Source organism: Polypterus senegalus, chromosome 3 (genome assembly GCF_016835505.1).
Source record: "Polypterus senegalus isolate Bchr_013 chromosome 3, ASM1683550v1, whole genome shotgun sequence".
Classification (NCBI taxonomy): Eukaryota; Metazoa; Chordata; class Cladistia; order Polypteriformes; family Polypteridae; genus Polypterus; species Polypterus senegalus.
In genome coordinates, this window is record NC_053156.1 from 266,390,402 (window position 1) to 266,410,911 (window position 20,510).

Consider the following 20,510-nt stretch of genomic DNA (forward strand, 5'->3'; position numbering starts at 1 on the left):
ACTCCGCCCCCCACAGCTTTCGAGCTCAACTCCATTACAGTAAATGGAGAAAAACAGCTTCCAGTTATGACCATTATGTGTAGAATTTCGAAATGAAACCTGCCCAACTTTTGTAAGTAAGCTGCAAGGAATGAGCCTGCCAAATTTCAGCCTTCTACCTACACGGGAACTTGGAGAATTAGTGATGAGTCAGTGAGTGAGTGAGTCAGTGAGTGAGTGAGTCAGTGAGGGCTTTGCCTTTTATTAGTACAGATTATATCAGTTAAAGAACAGTATTTGGCTAAGCTGCTAATTCTGGCTTGGAAGCCATTTGTTTAGTGGTAAACAAATTATAACAGGATTCTTTTATTTGTTGCTCCATTCATTAAAATATTTCAGAGTGTTAGGGGATGGTGACAAAATTGAATGGCATCATGAAAAATCCCATCCATCCCCTCCAGGAGAAGCTAAGAAGCACCCCAGGAGTCTTTTCCGCTTACTGCAATTCAATGCTTATTCCCAACATACTTTTTTAAGTTCAGTTTGAAACTTATGCAAAATATACATTGATTGATTGATTGATTGGCTATGTTATTAGTCCTGTGAGTCAGTGTCCTTGTTTTATATGTTTCTGCTGCTGCATGCATGTGAATTTCCCCTTTTGATTGACAAACTTTATCTAATCCAATCTGTGTGAGGTTCTTCAGAAATTTATAATAATGCTTGGATTCTATATTTTTGTATTTCATTATTTTTACAGGCTTTACATATTTTAAGTCATTGTGAATCTATGGAAATCATGGAAATAATTATCCATAATATTACTGCATATTGAAACAATTCATTGATACTGACAGCTAAAACACTGCTTAAATGTAAATATACATTAATTTATTTGTTTTATATAATCATTAATTGTGCTACAGTTTTCACTATGTATTAACTTAATGTATTTTACAGGTGTTTTTTATACTGTACTCAGTTATTCCTGTTTCTTGAGCTCTAATTATAAATATGAATTTTACTTATCAAGTAGTTTTTTGTGATACCAATTTTAAAGTATGATACACACTGAAATATTGAACACAGTATAAAGCCTTTTTGATAGATAGATAGATAGATAGATAGATAGATAGATAGATAGATAGAACTGTCCACCAGTCGCAAAAGTTATGTAAATTCAGACTACAACTGCAAATTGCTTAAAAGTTGAGTAGTTTAACAGTGCTTTGTCCGTGCATGTCCTTTAGATAGACAGATAAATGGAAGTTTTTTTGTCCCCAGGGAAAAATTTTGCTTTTTAACATAAGCTCTTTAAATAAATACATACATTTCTTTTGCTCAAGTTTTGACTACTTCATCAAAACATTTTTTGTACTACAGATTGTTTAATCACAAAATCTACTGAACTTGTTAAATGCTGGTGAGCTGGAATGTATGTAGTTTTTGACTCTTTTACAGTAAGTGTGCTGCACAACCTTTCACCAGATGCATTTGATAAAGGGAATGAGGCTGTCTCGTATATTATCTCATCTCTACTATAACAAACAGATACAGCTATTGTTTCTGTTGTCATGCATGCTCACTTTGAGATCTGCTAAATGGCTCAGGTAAGCTGGTTTATCCCACGGCTGTGGCTAAGTGTATATCTCATTTGCTTCTACACGCCTAGCCCCAACACCACCAGGTATCAGTAGCACCACCTCTTCTGGGACCAAAATAATATAAATGGGTTGCCCAGAAAGGGATAGCATCTGGTGACCTGCCCGAGAACCAATTCTTTATGGAAGTAGGGTATTTCACCTTCTTTTAACGTTTTCTTGCTGGGTCAGTTTCCAGTCTAACTACACTTCAGCAGCTATGGCGCTGAGCAACACAAATAAATATGAGCAGACACTAGAGACACCTTTTAAATTGAGGTATAAAAGTAATCCAGTTAAAATATATATGGATATAATCTATATATGAAATGAATGTTAAAGGGAGTCTTTTGATAGAGCCAGCAGTACTAGCAGGCCATATGTAACATATTTTGAATGATAAGGACCACTTTAAAAAGCTCAAATGGTTGTATTCAGCCTGTGCACCTTGAGTTGGATACCCCTGATCTAAAGCATCTCTGACTACACATGTGCATGACACGCTAACTACATTCCTGTTATTTCTTCTAATCAAAGTGCAGGCTTGGAATCGCTCACCATGCAATAATCAACAAATAGAACTGAAGGAGAAGAGTGTTGTTTTCAGAATAGAGAAATGGCATTTCTTTCTGAGAACTGAAAACATTGAGAGAAAAGTTAAAATATGTCTATCACGCCCCACCTAGTATTTAGTTATAAATGACTAAATAAGTGAAAAGGGGTTTAAAAATTATTAATTTGCTTATTCCTAGACATTTATCCATTCACCCTCATTCTGTTCCTGATCAAGATCATAGCAACAACAGGAAAAGGGACAGACTTAGTCCCTCTCTCACAGGGGTCACTTTGGAGTCAACATAGCTTTGAACTGTGAGAGAAAACATGACACAGGGACACCATGTAAATTTCCTGTGTTGCCAACAGGTAATGGTACTTGAACGACCTCCATGTCACACTCAATTATTTTTTTTACTTTCATTTTATTGTTTTTACACATTTCAGTAGATTCAGAAAGTTATGGAAGAATATTAGGACCACAGAGAAAAAAAAATTGGGAACGCAGTGAAAAAAAAGAAAAGGTCTATTTTGTGATTAAATTTTATTTCGAAATTTGCTCACAGGCCCATTCGCTAATCGCAATGTTCTTCTTAAACAGGCTTCTTCTTGCTCTGAGACGAGTAGCAGGCAGCAATCACACACAAAATACATTAAATTCATGATATTACAGCTCTCTGAAGAAAGAAAACAGGAGCATGGGAATTGGGTGTTGGAACGTTTAATAGACACAGTATGACTGTAATAAAGAAAGCCCATCCAGAAGAACATACATTAAATTCCCAGGACACCTTGCCACAATATCTCTAAAACGTGATTACAAAAACAGCTGTATATTCAATGCAGAGAACTTTTGTGGCAGGTGTGACAAGGCTCCAAGAGGGTGGATGTATGAATGGATATCCCAAAGATTTAATTGAAATAATGTGTAATGTGTAAATGCTAGGTTCCTGAGGTTGTGGTTGGAGACATGAACTCTTATTTCAATGGATGTTACTCTGGGCAGGCATTCTTTATTGAAGGCGTACTGTCTCTATCAAACATGCCAAACCCCAGGTCCTATTCTTCCATTTTCTTTTCCACATAACCACACAATGAACATCTTTGTGAAAGTAAAACTAGCTATAAACTTAGAACAATGAGTGTACAAAATTCTTAAGGAACAGTGAAAAATCTTCATTATACATGTTAAATTATTCCATCTATCCATCCACAGTCACGCCTTTCCCAACAAGCATTGTACACGAAACAGAAACAACCCCTGGAATGGTTGCCAGTTTATTGAAGGAAGAATGCAAGCACACACACACACACACACACACACACACACATACACAATAGTGTTAAATTATCATCACCAAATTACCTAACCTGCATGTCTTTGGAAGGAAACCTAAGCACATTAAGGAAACATACCAGGAAAACATGCAAACTTCAGGCAGGGAGCACCAGGGATATGACCCCCTTACTGATGAAGTTTACAATGTTCTATTTTAATGATGAAATATAACTAGAAGATTAAAGTGGAAATTTTAAGGTTAAAGTTGAAATTTCATCTTTAATCATTAAAAAAGCTGTGAGATTAAAGTAAGAGTTTCGAGATTAAAGTTCAAATGTTGACTTCTAATCACAAAATAGACCCTTTTTTTTCACTGTGACCCTATTATTTTTTCTTCTCTGTGGCCCAAATACTCTTCTATAGAAAGTACATGTTATTGTGTTTAATTTCAGTTTTAAATTGATAGTGGATTTGCACAACAATCTGCTCTCCATAATTTCATAATGAGAAACTGAAAACGTACAACCACTTTTTGTTCCTGATTTGTTCCTTATTTTCTTTGTAGCTGCCATTGTTTTGCATCTGACTGCTATACTTCTACATGCTTGCTAGGCATGTGATGAACGTGTCACGTGGTATTTCAGATCATGGCTTTGGTATATAAAATATAATTGCCCTTTTCTGTTAGAAAATAAAGGGAAGGTCTAAGCAAGTCTACTTTCAAAAGAAATCGTATTACAGCTTTGATTTTGTTTAGAGACTATGATATACTGAACCCTTTTTGACTTGGATGAATGTTCTCTGCTACTCAATAGATAAAAAAGCAGTCTGTCAAAACATATATCTAGAAGTTCTTTACAGGCACAACATGACCTGCATGACCAGTTCTCTTCGATATTGTCAAAAGTAAACATTAGTTTCTTTTTCATTGGTGTCCATGTAGGTTTCTCCCTCCCTAATTCAAAAGACATGTATATGTTAGGTTAGTTGTCTACTTTAAATTGAAGAGGTGCTGGCAAAACTACCTGGAGGAAATCAAAAAAAATATTGATAGTCCAAATCTGAAAAATTCTTACAACAAAGTCAAAATAAATAAAAAAAAACTGCTAAACATATTTGTTTTTCAAAGTGTTTATCACAGATGGGGGGCAACAAAACTACTCTGTCTTCAATATACCATTTATTTGATGACATCATGTTCTCAAACAAAATGATGCTATGATGACATCACTGAAATTAGTTAACATGTTAGACAATTATTAGACTATTAGCAGTGTCCAAAGAAGGTGGCCATTTCATTCTCCACCACTGAAACTCCAGATGAGTGACAGAAATTAAGCATATTTGCCAAAATTCCAACTAGAGAAGTAGAGAGTCAGTTTGATTTGCGACTTTTAAGTAAGTAGCTTTGGATAAAGGCAATTGCTTATTAAAATTCTAAAGAAAAAATAACTGGAGACTGGTGGAAGTCCTATCAGTAATAGAAGGTAAACTATCTTTTTAAAAATTAAAAAAATACATGACCATCACAGATTCAGGAGGCTTACCCTTGAATGGTATATGGCCCTGCTGTTCACATACTGCAGGTTGTTTTAGAAAGGCATACACACTCCATTGTCACTTGTACTCTAATGTCAACCACAGCCTTTATTGAGCTGCTCGGCAAGCCAGATAGAAGGTGAAGAGCAAGCTCCTTGTTTACAGGCTCCAAATGAATAGAAACACAAGCTGTAAAAGGAAGAGACAAAAATTATTTCTGCTGTATATATCTTCATCTGTTTTAAGGCCCCTCTGTATTTATCCAGCCATACAGGAGAGATGGGGATGGAGATTAGAGAGAAATATTGGAAATAAATTATTTATCACGCAAAGCACAGTGTTCCGGGAAATATTCCTATTCACCTCATGTTAAAAGTGGCTCATAGCAGGGCAGTGTTTCATGCTAAGTGTTCAGGAAATGATTCCAGAAGACATCTCGCCACCTGTGTCTGCCTGTCCCTGCCTACTGCAGACCTGCTGCTGGCTGTCAGTGATCTCAGGGATAAAAATGATGTTGTGTAAATGAGGGCTTTTCGAAGAATCCAAGGCAAAGAAAGCAACGTTGAGCATACTTGGGCAGTCAGTACCTCAAGTCTGCTGTCACATCTCATTAAAAAAATAAATAACCCTCCGTATGGCACTCTGGAAACATTCATAATTTGCTTGTTTATCCGTCACCCTCCGTCTCCCTGCATTTGCATATGAGTTGAGTCATACTAAACACCCTTGTCCCTGTCTGACTCTACTCTGCTCTTAATCAAACCGTATTTTATATAGTCACATTTATGATGAGGATGATGAAGGTTAAAGGGTTCTGGTACCCATCTAAGGCTATCCAATATGACAATTCAGTTTCAGTCATTTCATTTAAAATTTTCAGTGTCAGGATAGGTGTGGATTTATAAATCAAGTAGTTTTTTTCAAAGCCCCCAACAGTGTTTTATGGATTTTACTTCATAATGTACAGGATAAAAAAACAAATCAGCAAACTTCACACATGTTCCTCAAATGTAAGATAACAAAAAATGGGCAATTTCTGGTTGCTGTCTTCTTTGAATTTGCACATTCTCCTCATTCCTGCCTGAGTGTTTGTTCATATACTCCTGTTTTCCTCTCAAATCTCAAAACATGTGTGAAAGGGAAACTGGATGATTTAAAATTGACGGTGCAGTTAGTGTTTCTAGTTAACGTACTGGTGTCCTGTCCAGTGCTGGTTCCTACCATATAATCAATGTTTCCCTGATATGTTTAGTTTGGTTTAAAGTCTTTAGATTAAGAAATAAGGGTTTTAAGTGGTTTATTATCAAGAGATGATTCATTCGGTCCATCCATGACTTGTTTCACTTCCTTTGCTTAATATAAAATTCTTACACTGTTTGTTTTAGTCAATAAGTGCTGTCTCATATAGTGCTAGTTCTTGCTTTTCAAATACTGGATGGACAAAGATATTAATATACAGTAGTTCTAACATCATTTACATAAAGCCTAAAGGCTTAATATTCAAAATTGGTATAAGGATAATAAAATGTTCAAAAAATGTAGGAATATTGACAGTGAACCACTGCACTGGTTTAGTATTGAACTCACACTGCTCATGTCACTTCACCCTGAAGGCTAAAGACGTTCCTTCACCTTATTAAAAAAGAGCTGAGCTACAGATTTGGGAGGTTGTCTGAAGCAGTGGTCCTCAAAGTGGCATCACTTGGCCGGTTCACCAACAAAAGCGCGATAGACATATGCGCCCAGACAAAACCGTGACAGACAAATGAGCACCGACAAACCCGCTAACTGGTTTTCGACAAATGCGCGCCGACAAAATCGGCACGACAAAATCGCGAGAGAGGCCAAGAGAGTGGGACGCCCTTGCTGCAATTCTTCCTACATATGCAGGGCGTGATCTTAAGGACTATCTGCGTGCCGTGCTGATGGCATGCCGCGTCTCATAATATTGACTTCTAAAATAAACATTATTATATATGCTTTAAACTAGTAATTCATATTAAATGAAACTTTCACGATTTTGTCGGCACAATTTTGACGGTGCGTTTTAATCAGTGCTATTTTGTCGGCGCACATATGTCTATCACGCAAATGTCGAGTCACACACTTGGCCCTTACAAGAAAGAAGAAAAAGAAGCTATTGAATAGCTTACCTCCAACAAGCCCTCAAATTTTGACTTGATGCATTTGCTACATGTTATGCCCATTCCTGCCAAAGCAACGCATCATCCAAACTGTGGTTTTTGCTGTGTGTGTGATCATCATGAGCAATTTAAAAATTCTACACTAATGGTAAAAAAACCCAAAACCTCTTATACTTAACCTTTAATATAAATTAACATGAAGAATTCAACACCACAGTAAAGGAACGAAATAGTAACTAGAAATGGGCACATTGTGTTATTAGAAATAGATAAAACCCCATCACTGTACAATACAAGTACTGCTAGTTCAAGGTACCACATCTGCAAAAAATGACCCAGTATCAGTCTGTGATAGTCTAGGCACCAGTCCAGAAGAGTTGGTGATGGCAACATAATGGGTGCTGTGAATGGAATCATAATAATTGAGCTGTTGGCCATAAAGGGCCCCATGTCTCTATAAATAGTGGAATGAATTGATGTATACACTGTGACAACCTGAACTTCTACTGCTTAGATCTTCTAGGGCTCCCAGTTTCTTGAGGTGTGAAAGCCTCTCTTCATCCCAGTATTGCATCTGTATGGGTGACATGTGTCACAGGACCTAGAGTTGACCACTCAGCCTCACAAAGACAAATCTCGCTCTTTATTAAAGCAGTTGTTTGCACAGCGGGCATAAATGCTGTCAAAGAACTAGCAAACTTGTGTTGCAGGTTCAGAGTGACTTTTAGTGCCAAAGGGTATCAAGTCAAGCATATGGTGCGGAGGTACACACATATCACTCTTCAACATCCCGAAGGAAGACAGTAGACTTTTTCTGCTTCCTCTTAGAGTTCCAGCATATTAGTGAAACCACAGCCTTCCTCATTTGAATTCATGTTAACTGTTTGCTAATACTCCTAAAATTGATAGGCTTTTCTCATCATCAGAATAGAGAACGGTTAGTAACAGTTTATAAATATTGCATTACTTGTGTAGAAATGACCAGCGAGCAGAGATGCAGTATGCTCATCTAATCAGTGGCACTAGTCATGGTAGCTAGACTAAACTAGTGAGTCTTCATCCTGGATTTAAAAGTTGAGATTGAAGGGACATCTCTTATATTACTGGACAGATCATTCCACAGCTTCAGGGCACTGAAACTGAAAGCTCGACCTCCCACTGTTATTTTATTAAATCTTAGGGGCAGGCATCATCAGATCTCAATGTGCACTCTGGTTTGTAAGTAATGATAAGCTTGAAGAAGTAAGCAGGGCCTTGACCGTTTAAGAATTTATGAGTTAAAAGGAAGATTTTGAAATCAGACCTAAGCTTAACTGGTAGCCTGTGTAAGGACTTGAAAACTGGAGTTATGTGTTCATATTGTTTTGTTCTTGTACTAATTCATGCAGCAGCATTTTAAATTACCTAAAGCTACATAAAGAACCATTTGAACAGCCAGTGAATAGCGCATTGCAGTAGTCAGTCTTACTAGAAATTAATGGATGAATTAGTTTCTAAGTATCTTGCATATTTAAAAAATGTCTTAAGCGTCCAACATTTTTAAGATGGAAAAACATAATTTTGATAATTTTATAATGTGTGTTTTAAACGACATGCTAGTGTCACAAATAATACTTAAATTGCATGTAGATACAATAAAAGTTTCAAATCAATGAAAAATTCTTGCGGAATTAGTCTAGAACTTTCATGCTGTTAAGAGCAAATCAAAAGTAAAGGCTGTTCCTCTTATGGCTAGAACATTGTAGTTCTAAGAAGGCTAACCATGACCTTCTGCATGTTTTCAAGTGATTTGCTGCCACATTTCAAGTAGCTGGGACGAGGATCAGCACCTTCAAGTCTGAGCTCATGGTTATCTCTAAAGAAAAGAGTGGATTGCTCTTTGTGAGAGAAAAACAACTGCCCTTAATGGAGGAGTTCAAGTATCTCCAGATGTTATTCACAAATGATGGAAATAAGGAATGTGACAGGCGAGGATTGAAGTGGCAGCAGATACTCTTCAGGCAATGTACAGGGCAATGATGGTAAAGCAGGAGCTGAGGCTAAAGGCAAAACTCTCAATATTCAGCCCTGTTCTTACCTATGGTCATGAGTTGTGGTTAATGGCAAAAAAGAATGAAATCAGGAGTGCAGGCAACAGAAATTAGGTATCTCCTCAGGATGGCTGACCCAGTGATTTGAGAGATCCTAGGAGTAGAGTTGGTGCTCCTCTGGACCGAGAGGAGCCAGTTAAGGTGGTTAAGACATGTCATAATGATGCTTCCCGAGTGGCTTTCTCAGAGCTACTTCAAGCATGTTCTACTGGGTGGAGACTCTGCAACAAACCCACAAAACACTGGATGGATTATATCTCTTGGAATACCCCAGGAAAAGCTGGACTTTGAGGCTGTACACAGGGAATTCTGGGCTGACCGGCCTTGGCCTGTTGCCAGTATGTTCCTCTCCAGGAAAGGTGGTTTCAGAAAAAGAGATGAGAAGGATTCTAATGTTGGATGACTATTGGGGGTCAATAAGTCCACACATGAAATGCCAGATAACAAGGAGCTGTGAACATAATTTGGGAAGTATTATAATGGAGGGTAGATCTCAGGAAGGTTAGAAGAAGCAAAGAGGTTATAGTGCTCTTGTGAGTTGGATTAAAGAGAGGAGAATTGTATGTATAAGGTAAGCCCACCTTTGTTTCTCACTTTATCTGTATCCATCCATTCTGTATGTGCATAAATGACACACTTTTTGAAATGTCATGCTTATACTTATTGGTTTGGCCTTCCTTTGTAAACTGATCAAGTGGCCTGTATACCACTGGCTAGAAGGCAAGCTTCTGATGATCCCAGCTGTCAGCAGAGAGCAGGTGGGCATGCCAACAGCTCTGTGATCCTATCACTGACACTTGATATTACACTGGAAGGGCAAGATGTGTCATCCCCAAGCTGACTGAATGTAGCCCTCAACCACAGGATTACTCATAGGACACAGAGTGGTTATACTGAGATCAAAAGATGCCATTCTGATGCTTTGTGCTGTTAACGCTGCAAGGCGCAGTGACTTGTCTTAGAAGCCAATGTTCATCTGCTATTCTAACAAGGGCTTGTTGATCTTAATAAAAGCCTACGTTAATGACAGCTTGTTATGTCAAAGTGATACATAAGACAGGTTAAAGCTGAGTTTGTTTGACTATTTGATATACTGCGTCATGCAGATGTATGACTGTGTATTATATCTTATACCCACTTTGACTAAAAATATTGGCAAGGGCTTTAAATACATCTGTCATATTGCTGCCCATAATGCCCCACCCATGTTAGATTTTAATTTCCTTTTCAGCACTTTACTAGTAACACCTGCCCATTAGCTGGGATTACAGCTGTCTTATTCAGGTGTATGAGGACTGAAGCATTTCATCACATTGTTTGAAACTGACAGCAAAACAAACAACCAACGTATGCAATCTGTGAGAATTAGCCTTAGTTACTGTTAGAGCAGCAAGGGCTAGGAAATAAACAGTAAACCCCAACACTAAGTTAAATGGGGGTCAAAACTGAGAATTCAAAATTAAACCGAGCCGAAGATTAAAAAGGAGAGACAAAGTAATAGTCAGGAATACAAAGTCAACATCAAAACACCAAAATTAGCTTTCCTGACTTGAACTACCATGAGCCACAAGAAAGTCTTCTGTTTGTCCACGGAGGGATAATTCTGAGATGCAAGAACTCCTTATTTATATGTAACGGCTTCTGCATTATTGATGTGACATCTAGATGGCATTGCATAAACACAAAATATAATGCTAAAAAATTGCAAATGCCATTAAGTTATATAAAACGCAAAGTAAACAATACATCAAGTGAACAAATACCAAGAAAGTAAAGCAAAATGCATAACTATAGTGGCCCAAAGTAAAATAAATAAATAAATAGTGTTTCTAATAATGTTGGAAGAAATGTTCTAGGATGTGCAGGGAAGTTAACAGAGTCGTTGGTTAAATTATAGGATAACTATTAATGCATTCTTGTTCTAGCAAATTTTTGTCATTTTTCGTTTCAGTTTATCGGACACAAATTCCCAAGCTCCAAACACTCAAAAGGCTTGCAGTTGTTTAAAAGACAACCAATTACATGACGGGAACTGTAAACTTTTATTATATAAATGATTGTGGGAGTGTGTGCCCTTTGAAAGACAGACAGCTCAACCAGGGGTTTGTCCTATCTATCTATCTATCTATCTATCTATCTATCTATCTATCTATCTATCTATCTTATAGAATGCCAAACTGAAGTAAAATTTGAATCTATAAAGTTATATTAGGAATATATATACATAAATATATGCATTAATGGGGACAAATAAAGATCTATCTATCTATCTATCTATCTATCTATCTATCTATCTATCTATCTATCTATCTATCTATCTATCTATCAACATCAATATATTCAGAGAATGCAAAATTACCATCCACACAATGCTTGAAGTTGGAGAGTTTTTCAACAAGAAGTCAAATTTAGAGAACTTTTTAGTGTCATCATTCAATACGCACATCTTAATGTAAGCCTATTTAAGTGGCATTTATTTTAGCCTTTGATGTTACAGTTTTTATTCTAACAGGATGCATTGTGTTGAATTGTATTGAAATTGTCTTGCAATATTTAGAACATTTCTGCAGCACTGCAGCTTTAAATCGTTCCTCTAACCTTATCAACACTGTCCAAACAAGACAGAGCAATCAGTTCAGCAGGCTCTTCAAACCTACAGCCCTTCCTTTCTTTTTCCCATAAGCACTCACTCTGCCCAAACAAGCCCCTGACTCGCCTTGGCTTTCAGAAGGATGTTAGAGTTTGAGCAGAAGTGATTCTGTCCTGTGCAGGCTAGAAAACACATGGGATGATGTAGCAATGGAGATGGATCAATCCCTTTCATGACCCTTTACGTTTAGAGACCAAATCATTTTAGGCTCCAAAGCCACATTGTATCCGATACGGTGCTCAGAGACTCTTTATATTCTGCAGAGCCAGGCTAACCTCACTGGACCCCCAGCTCGAGTCTGTTTTGCATTGCACCAGCATGCAGCGATTATCTGATTTGCCCTGAATTGTAGCCGCCTGCATTCTGCTAATTTCTCATGTGGCTGTCCATCTATAACCCGACAGAGGATTTCACCAAACAAAAAGTACCTCCTCATTAAAGAAGCACTGCTTGATTTGCAGAGTGGCAGAGTTTTAGTAAATACTGTAAGTGTATTGATTTGGAATCAGTGCCTGTGCAATCCGAGGGGCTGTTATTGACAGGAGCTGGCAGTGAATGAGACGATCTCTCGGAATAATAAACAATTCCCATGGTGTGCTTTTATTCACCAGCTATTAATTAAAATGTAAAGAAATCTGTTAACTTGTCAATTGCAAGAAACTATCCCTGTATTAGCCTTAATTATTATTGCACAATAAAAGATTTAGTCAAATAAAACAATAATAGACCAGCAAATAACAACTAGTTTAATTACCCTGCATTAATAATGGCAAATAATTTGCAACATGCAGCTGCCTGTTTGTCTTTTTACTTATGTATCCATTTATTCACTTGTTAGCTTTGAGAAGGAGTTTTTGAGTTCAAATATTTATGTTGTTTAGGTAACAGTCCATTCTTTGTTTGTTCAGCATTGAAGAATAAAGTTAAATGAATTTTTTCTTACTGCTTTTAAATTCCAGGATGAACTTGTTCTGCATTTTACATAAGCCTGCTCCGCTGCTCCTCAACTGATTCCACACTTTAAAGCTTACCCCAGTCCATTGCCACATTTGTCCTAAAACTAACAGCTTTAGTTTTTGCAAATGTGTTTTGCTAAAACACTGAAATGTATTACATTCTGGTCACTTTATCCTGTTTCTATCCTGATTTTCACAAAAATATCTCCTTTTATAAAATGTGATGAAGTCATCACGCATGCTGAAAAAGCATATCCTGTTTGCTGCCAAACAAATTAAAGTCTGTAGTGGAAGAAAGTTAGCAGCCTGAGCATTTTTGCATTATTTTTTAACTTTGTTTTGACTTTTGTTGTCCTGACATTGAGCACTCTCTAGCCTTTTTGGACAGATATCAGAACTTTTAGTGACAAGCCTAGCCTATCTGTTCTTTTCCTTGACTTTTTAATTTATTCTCTGTGTCACTCACTCTTAAGTATAACCTATTCAAAAAAGGCTTTGGTCAAGACTGGGCATAGTTGCAGGGGAAAGAGTGCTGGAGAAATTCTATATTTTTGCTGACACAGTAGCTCCTGCCACCTCCCTTTGAGAAGCCCGAAACAATTGCTTGGGATAGAGTAGTCTTCTCTGTCCTACTCAAAGTAATGCCAAGGAAAACCTGATGGAATATCAATGGTTGAAGGTAATAAGTAATATGAATCAGATTATAATTCATAAATGTGAGATTACAAGCTGTGGAAACAAGAGAATAAATAATGGATGCTATCTTGTGTATTTAAAACGCGGAGATTTGAATTTTTACAATAGCTCTTACATAGATAGATAAATAAGGCACCATATGATAGATAGATAGACAGATAGATAAATAAATAGACTATAGTCTGAATATACACCAGAATGACTATAAAGAAAGAAAATTAAAAAGATAGAAAACCTCTGTCTTGGCAGTCACTTTCATTGTGAGGCACTATGCAGGCGTATTGCTGTTGATTATAAAATCTCCCAAGTAGTGTTTCCTGGCACACTTCTGCTGTATAAATTGTGGACTGAACGACCTCAGTGTTATTGTGTCACTTAGTGGATGTGCAGCTTTGTTCATGATAACACATAGTATTGTTTTAATTTTTTCCCTTGCTACTACCACCAGGGGGTCCGGAGTGTGTCACATAACTAAGTCTGCTTTTTTAATTAGCATGTTGATTTAGTGGGCCTCTCTTAAAGTGATGTTACCAGCTCATTACACCACAGTACAGATGATAGCACTGGCCATCATAGAGTTGTCACTTCCCATATTAAAGGAACACAGTCTCCTAAGGAAAAAGAGCATGCACTGCCCTTTCTTACATAGTTCCTCTGTGTCCTGAGACCAACCTGTCATTGATGTGGACCCTCAAGTACTTGTAGGAGTGAACCACCTCTACATTCTCCTCCTGAATAATGACCAGGCATAGAGGATGTTTGGTGCAGTGAAAGTCAGTAACCAGTTTTTTGTTTTTGCTGATGTTGAGTTGTAGACAGTTCTCAAAGTTCTCCACCCAGCTCCTATTCTCTATCTCATCTTCCTTATCAATAAACCCCAATAAGTGCAGCATCATCTGAGAAATGACATCATCTGGTGTTATATTTATAGTCTGAGGTGTAAGAGTAACGGACCGTTGATTGCGGTGCTCTAGTGTTGCTCACAGTCCTTGAACCTCACAAACTGTAGTCTGTCTGACAGATTGTCCATTATCCTGGGTACCATCAGCTCATCCACCTGTGTATCTCTTGAGCTTACACCTAAACAGAGATGACTGGATGTTACTGAAGACAGTTGACAAATCAAAATATGTAATCATAATGCTTTATAAAAATATTTTTTAAACTGCAGTACATGTGAGCTAACTAAGCACTTATGTGTAACTTCCCCAGTGCAGTTTGCACAATATCAAGGACAGATTACGACTATTCTATGTACAGTATGTGTATTGAAGTTGCATGAGCACAATGGCATGTTTTATGCCAACTCGTTATAAAGTAGCTTCATTCTCAGATGATTCATAAACAGAGGTATTACTGTGTATTAATGTTTATACCGGATGAGCTTTTGACTTTTTTGAAATATATTCCTCTCACGTGGTGCAACTGTCTGACTTTGTGTGTTTGCATATATCATTTTTTTACAATTTTAAGTGCTTTGATTTTAACATGATACAAGATTCTAACCAGCTATGTTTTCTTCCATTTTTTCCTAGGTGTGTTCATGAGCTGAGTGATGTCAAAGCCTGCATAAAGCCACGAGATTTAAAACAGCACAAAGAGCCTGAGGGGGTCACCAAGACAGGGTGATGATAGAGCTTCCCAAGCTGGACACAATGTGCTCGTGCAAATGTCTGCTTTCACCTGAGCTCCACATAAGACCGCTGAAATAATTGGAGCGTATGATTGGATGTCGCCATTAGAATATTTTACACGTTTTTTTCTTCAGTATTATTCTATGTGCTTTAGTAAACACAGATTTGTGTGACAACCTCACCAACAGTTTACACTTTACAAGACTCCAGAAATAACCTTGAATCAAAGAGATCAAAGTGCATCTGACAGTTCTGTGTTTGACAGTGCAGAGAAAAGTCACTTCAGTGAATTGAAAAGGAACTCCAAAAGAGCAGCCGGATATCAGTGTGTGCCTAGTACACTGTGGTTTTAGCATAACAACCAGACTCTAGAGCAGTCAGCTGAATATTTGAACAAAATATTTTAAACAAAGCAGTCTGGACAATTCAAGTGAAAAAGCAGACCTGTATACAAATTAATTCCGATATATGCAGGTCTTTTAATTTATATTGAAATTAAAAAATAAAAAAAATGAAAGAAGCAAAAAGAGTGCTGCAAGCCTACCTGGTCTTGAGTTTTGCCAGAGCATTGGTCATCCAATCTGTGCCCTGGAAAGTACCTTGTCCATACCAGTGTGTGTGTCAGATTAAACCCTGGTATTCCCCTCGATCGGTCTACCGGGAAGCTCCCACTGTGGACTGCAATGACCTTCTTCTGTCACACCTTCCTGCTGCCCTTCCTGCTGAGACCCAGACTCTTCGTCTGCAAAGCAATCGGATAAGCTCGCTGGATGAAGCAGAGCTCCAGGGCCTCACCAACTTGACTGAACTAGATCTCTCTCAAAACAGCTTTCTCAGTGCTCGTCACCTGAGAATAAGTAACATGCCTAGGTTGTTGAGTCTGCATCTAGAAGAGAACCAACTGAAGCACCTGCCAGATTCAGCTTTCGTGGGTCTGCCAGGTTTGCAGGAGTTATACCTCAACCACAATCAGCTGAGGAACATTTCACCGGGAGCCTTTTCAGGCTTGGACAACCTTTTAAGACTTCACCTCAACTCCAATCGACTTCGCTCCATTGACCGCCGCTGGTTTCATGCTCTACCGCAACTGGAGGTTCTGATGATAGGAGGCAATCCAGTAGAAGTTATTCAAGACCTGAACTTCAAACCCCTGTTTTCCTTGCGCAGCCTTGTACTTGCTGGGATGGGCCTCAAGGAACTTTCTGAATGGGCATTGGAAGGGCTGGCAAATTTAGAGAGCATTTCATTTTATGACAACCGTCTTACAAAAGTACCCAAAAAAGCCTTAGAGAAAGTTCCAGGGTTAAAGTTTCTAGACCTGAACAAAAACCCAATCCAGTTGATCTTACCTGGAGATTTTAAGAATATGCTTCATCTTAAAGAACTTGGACTTAACAATATGGATGAGCTAGTGTCTATAGAGTACTTTGCCTTGGAGAACTTGCCAGAGCTAACAAAGCTGGAGATAACCAATAATCCACGCCTGTCGTATGTCCACCCAAGGGCCTTCCAGCATCTGTCTAGCATGGAGAGCCTAATGCTGAACAGCAATGCTTTGAGCGCCTTACACCGACAGACCATACACTCCTTACCAAGCCTTCAGGAAATTAGTTTGCACACCAACCCAATACGCTGTGACTGCCTGATTCGCTGGGTTGGAGCAGAAGACGACAGACCTGTTCGTTTCATCGAACCCCAGTCTACATTTTGCTCTGAGCCACCTGAGCTGAAGTCTCGGAAATTGAAGGAAGTCTCTTTTCGAGAAATGGCTGACAGCTGCTTACCTCTGATTGCTCCAGGAACCTTCCCTTCTCACATACGGGTGAGGCCAGGGGGTAGCCTGACTCTTCACTGTCGAGCATTAGCAGAACCAGAACCTAGCATCTACTGGGTCACTCCGACAGGTCTCAAACTCGCATCCTCTACAAGTGTTGGACGATTTCAGGTCCATTCTGAAGGGACTCTGGAAATCTATGGAGTCGTACAAGATGATGCCGGCCTGTACACTTGTGTGGCCCATAATCTCGTGGGGGCAGATACCCGCAGCGTGAATGTGAAAGTGGATGGCTATAGAAAGACCCTGTCAGTAAGCAACAAGAGAATGAGCAGCAGCATAAAGATGGAAGTACAAGAGGTCTCCTCTCGTTATGCCCTAGTATCATGGTTCATCGATCGCAATGTGCCATCTGCAAAGCTCTCTTGGCTCGCAAATGGAAGTCTAGAGGACAACCATCTACACAGCACTCGGCTCCTTGCAGGAACCCAAGGATTCAACCTCACCCACTTGCAGCCTGATACTTTGTATAAAGTGTGCCTCCACCTTGGTCCAAACGACACCTCTTGTCTATACCTCAGGACTAAAGAGGCCCCAGCCCCACCCGTTTCACCTGATCTAACTCCAGCCATTCTTCTGACAGCTTTTGCTCTGCTCTTGCTGCTAGCTGTCAAGGCCTGTCAAGGGGAAATGCCGGCCGCATTTAAGGAGCCAGATCCAAACATAGAACGACCAAAGAAGCCCCTCATCGGCCCGCTATACTCCACCAGCACAGATTGTCACATGGTCATACCACCACCACCAACAGAGCGGCAGAATGCAGCACAAGACACCAAAATGAGTGACACTTGTGACAGGATCCAAAAGGACATCTCTATTGACCAGAACAACAAGTCGGAAGCTTCATGAGTTGGGCAAAGCTGATATGATGATGTTAAAAAAAAAAAAAAAAAAAAAAACAAATAAACATGTCTGTGAGCGAGTGACAAAGAACTAAAGTCTTCACTTTAGAAGGAGTCCATCTGAACAAACATTATTCTGAAGAAAGGCGCCATTATATTTTACTTTTTTATTGATAGAACATATGAAGAAATTGGCCATGAAAAACTTTATATATATATATATATATATTTATACATATATATATAAAAATATATAGCTCTTGTGCATAGGGTATAATGGGATGGACTGTGAGACGTGAGGTTTATTATTATGATTAAAAGGAACAAAGAGGGGAAAAAACAGTGCAGTGAGAGACGCATCCAAACGATTACCTGGCTGGATTTTGGTGAGTGGATGAAGATGGTTGCTGAGTTCCTTTCTGAAATTTCTAGCGTGTAGATGTCCTTTGATTTGCTAGTGACACATCCATCTTCCATTACTCCAACATCAGGGATTAGAGCCTGTTGGAAAGATGGCTAACAGGTCAGTCAGGACGTTTCCCAGGCGCCGCCAAGGACCAGCATGTTGTGACACTTGTTAAAGGCCACGCAACTTGGCACAATTTTGCTGTGCTTCATCATGTTTCTATATGGGCAGGGAAGGTGGTCATTTAAAATCTGAGTAGTATGGCTTTGCTATCTCGTGGTCCTTGAGAACTGGAAAAAGACCAAGAAAGGCTCTGGTGTTCACACCCTGAATTTAGCTGGACCACCCTGGTGTGTCTGTTCATGAGGGTTTAAAAGGTGTGCTTTTGAATCTCCCTGAGCTTCATTTATGGAGGACAGTGCAAGTCTTGACTCAAGGTAAGTTGTGGCACTGTAGGGAGAAGTGCACCTACTGTTGGGATCTGGCAGCCAAAACATGTTTGAATTGTAAGTGTGAACAAAAGAATTTAGATGGCTGCCAGTATGACATGAACTGTGTGGACAACCAAGACGTGCTCTTTGCCCTCTACACTCCACCATAGTCTCATTTGGTTATACCTTGTCCACTCTGACTGCAGAAAACTATTGAATGTGGAGGGTGACCATCCTGTTCATCATCCACTGCCTTTACTTTTTTCCATCTTGTCCTCATCTGAGTGTCAACTCATGACAAGCAGCCCTTCAGATCGGAAGGCCATTTGATAAATTTTTTCTGACTTAATTCAAAATGTTTTTCTAAAGTGGAAGGATGGACACACCAGTGTTTATATGAAGATGTGCCAGGCCAGGCCTCTCCTGTTTCTTACTGCAGGTTAGGTTAATTGGTGACACTAAATTGGCCCATCTAGGGTGAGTGCGCCTATCTAGGGTTGTTTCCTGCCTGCAACCCTTTATTAGATTACGCCAGCTTGATAAAGGATGGGTAGCGTCTGTGTGATTTCAGGACTGGCTAGATAATGGGGAAGACAACTAAGAGGAAAACACAAAAGGAATGGCACTGCAAATGGGCTGACAACCTCATAGTTACTCTGATCCATTAGCTGAAAGTCCAATATTAATTGATGATTTTCAAAGTGATAAGAGAAAGGAGAAATTTATATAGTGTGCTTTTCCGGACATAAGGCCGATATTGAATTACGGGATTGACTGTCAGGTGTTGTTGTCTTTATTTTACTTTTTTTCTTGATCCCAGCACTTATTTCTATAGGCTTTTGGCTTCTGTTCTTTGTGTTTCTATTTTCTAGGCTCCATCTTTACACGCTTCGAGCAAAGTCTCTTGGGGCATTGTGTGTTTTTTTTTTGTCTTTGTTTTACATCTCTCAAAAGAACCCATAACATTAACACAAATGGATTTTTAAAATGAAGGGAATTCAGTAGCTGGTATAAAAAAGGTCATTAAGGCAGCCACTGTGTAAGCTTAACCAGAGAAGAAGCTAAAGCAGACGGCATGATGAAAGGCAGATTGGACGCCACGGCCCGGCAAGCAGACTCGTCCCCACGCCGGCTCCTTCTTTATACCAATGTTCCTGGTGCCGACATGTCCCAGCGTGACGTCCCTGGTGCCAACATGTCCCTGCATTGTTTTATTTTGTAAATGATGTGGTCAGTGTGTCTCTGTCTCTTAGTTCCAGCCTCCAGCTCTCTGCTCCACATTTTCTATCTAATGGCTGTAAATAAAAGATTCTGGATTTCCTAACTCAATGTCCTGCTCTCTTTCAAGGAAAATTTAGATGATGATTGTGTGTTAAATTCTATTTTGAGCAATTATTAAAAAAGGTTTTTGGAATGAATGACTAGGCTTGGTTGTTATTTATCTTTTTGATGAAATGGGAGTCGTTACATTATGACTAGCAAATCTCATGTACACTTTATAGTTTGTGGCCCATTGTCCAAGTTGTCATGGGATTTGGTCAAACAGATTCAAGGGGGTCTCTGTGTGGAGGACCATAAGGAGTGAAATAGGCAGAGAGAGGGAGTGGGGGTCATAAAAGATGTCCACGTAACCATTGTGGACCTCAAGAGCAGCACAGGGCCCTTGATCTCTCTTACTTATGGCTGTAAGTAGACACAGAATACCGCAGGATGCCCGCGTGTTTCCTTAGCGTTGGATGGTGGCCACTGGTGGAACCCCACTGCAGCTTTTAAACATGAAGTCATTGATCTTGGGAACATTAGAGGGCCAGAAGTGACCATCAGATGTTCTCAGC

General features: G+C 39.0%; 1 protein-coding gene across 2 annotated transcripts in view; it reads left to right on the top strand.

The window, feature by feature from the left end:
- lrrn2 (leucine rich repeat neuronal 2) overlaps window positions 1–20,093 on the top strand; it is a 184,889-nt gene extending 164,796 nt beyond the window's left edge. For both annotated transcript variants that reach the window (XM_039749113.1, XM_039749112.1), the window contains exon 2: window positions 15,064–20,093. In XM_039749113.1, the coding sequence (XP_039605047.1) occupies window positions 15,674–17,845 (2,172 nt within the window). In that variant the 5' untranslated portion in view covers window positions 15,064–15,673 and the 3' untranslated portion in view covers window positions 17,846–20,093. The remainder of the gene's footprint in view (window positions 1–15,063) is intronic.
- Window positions 20,094–20,510: the final 417 nt, after the last annotated feature.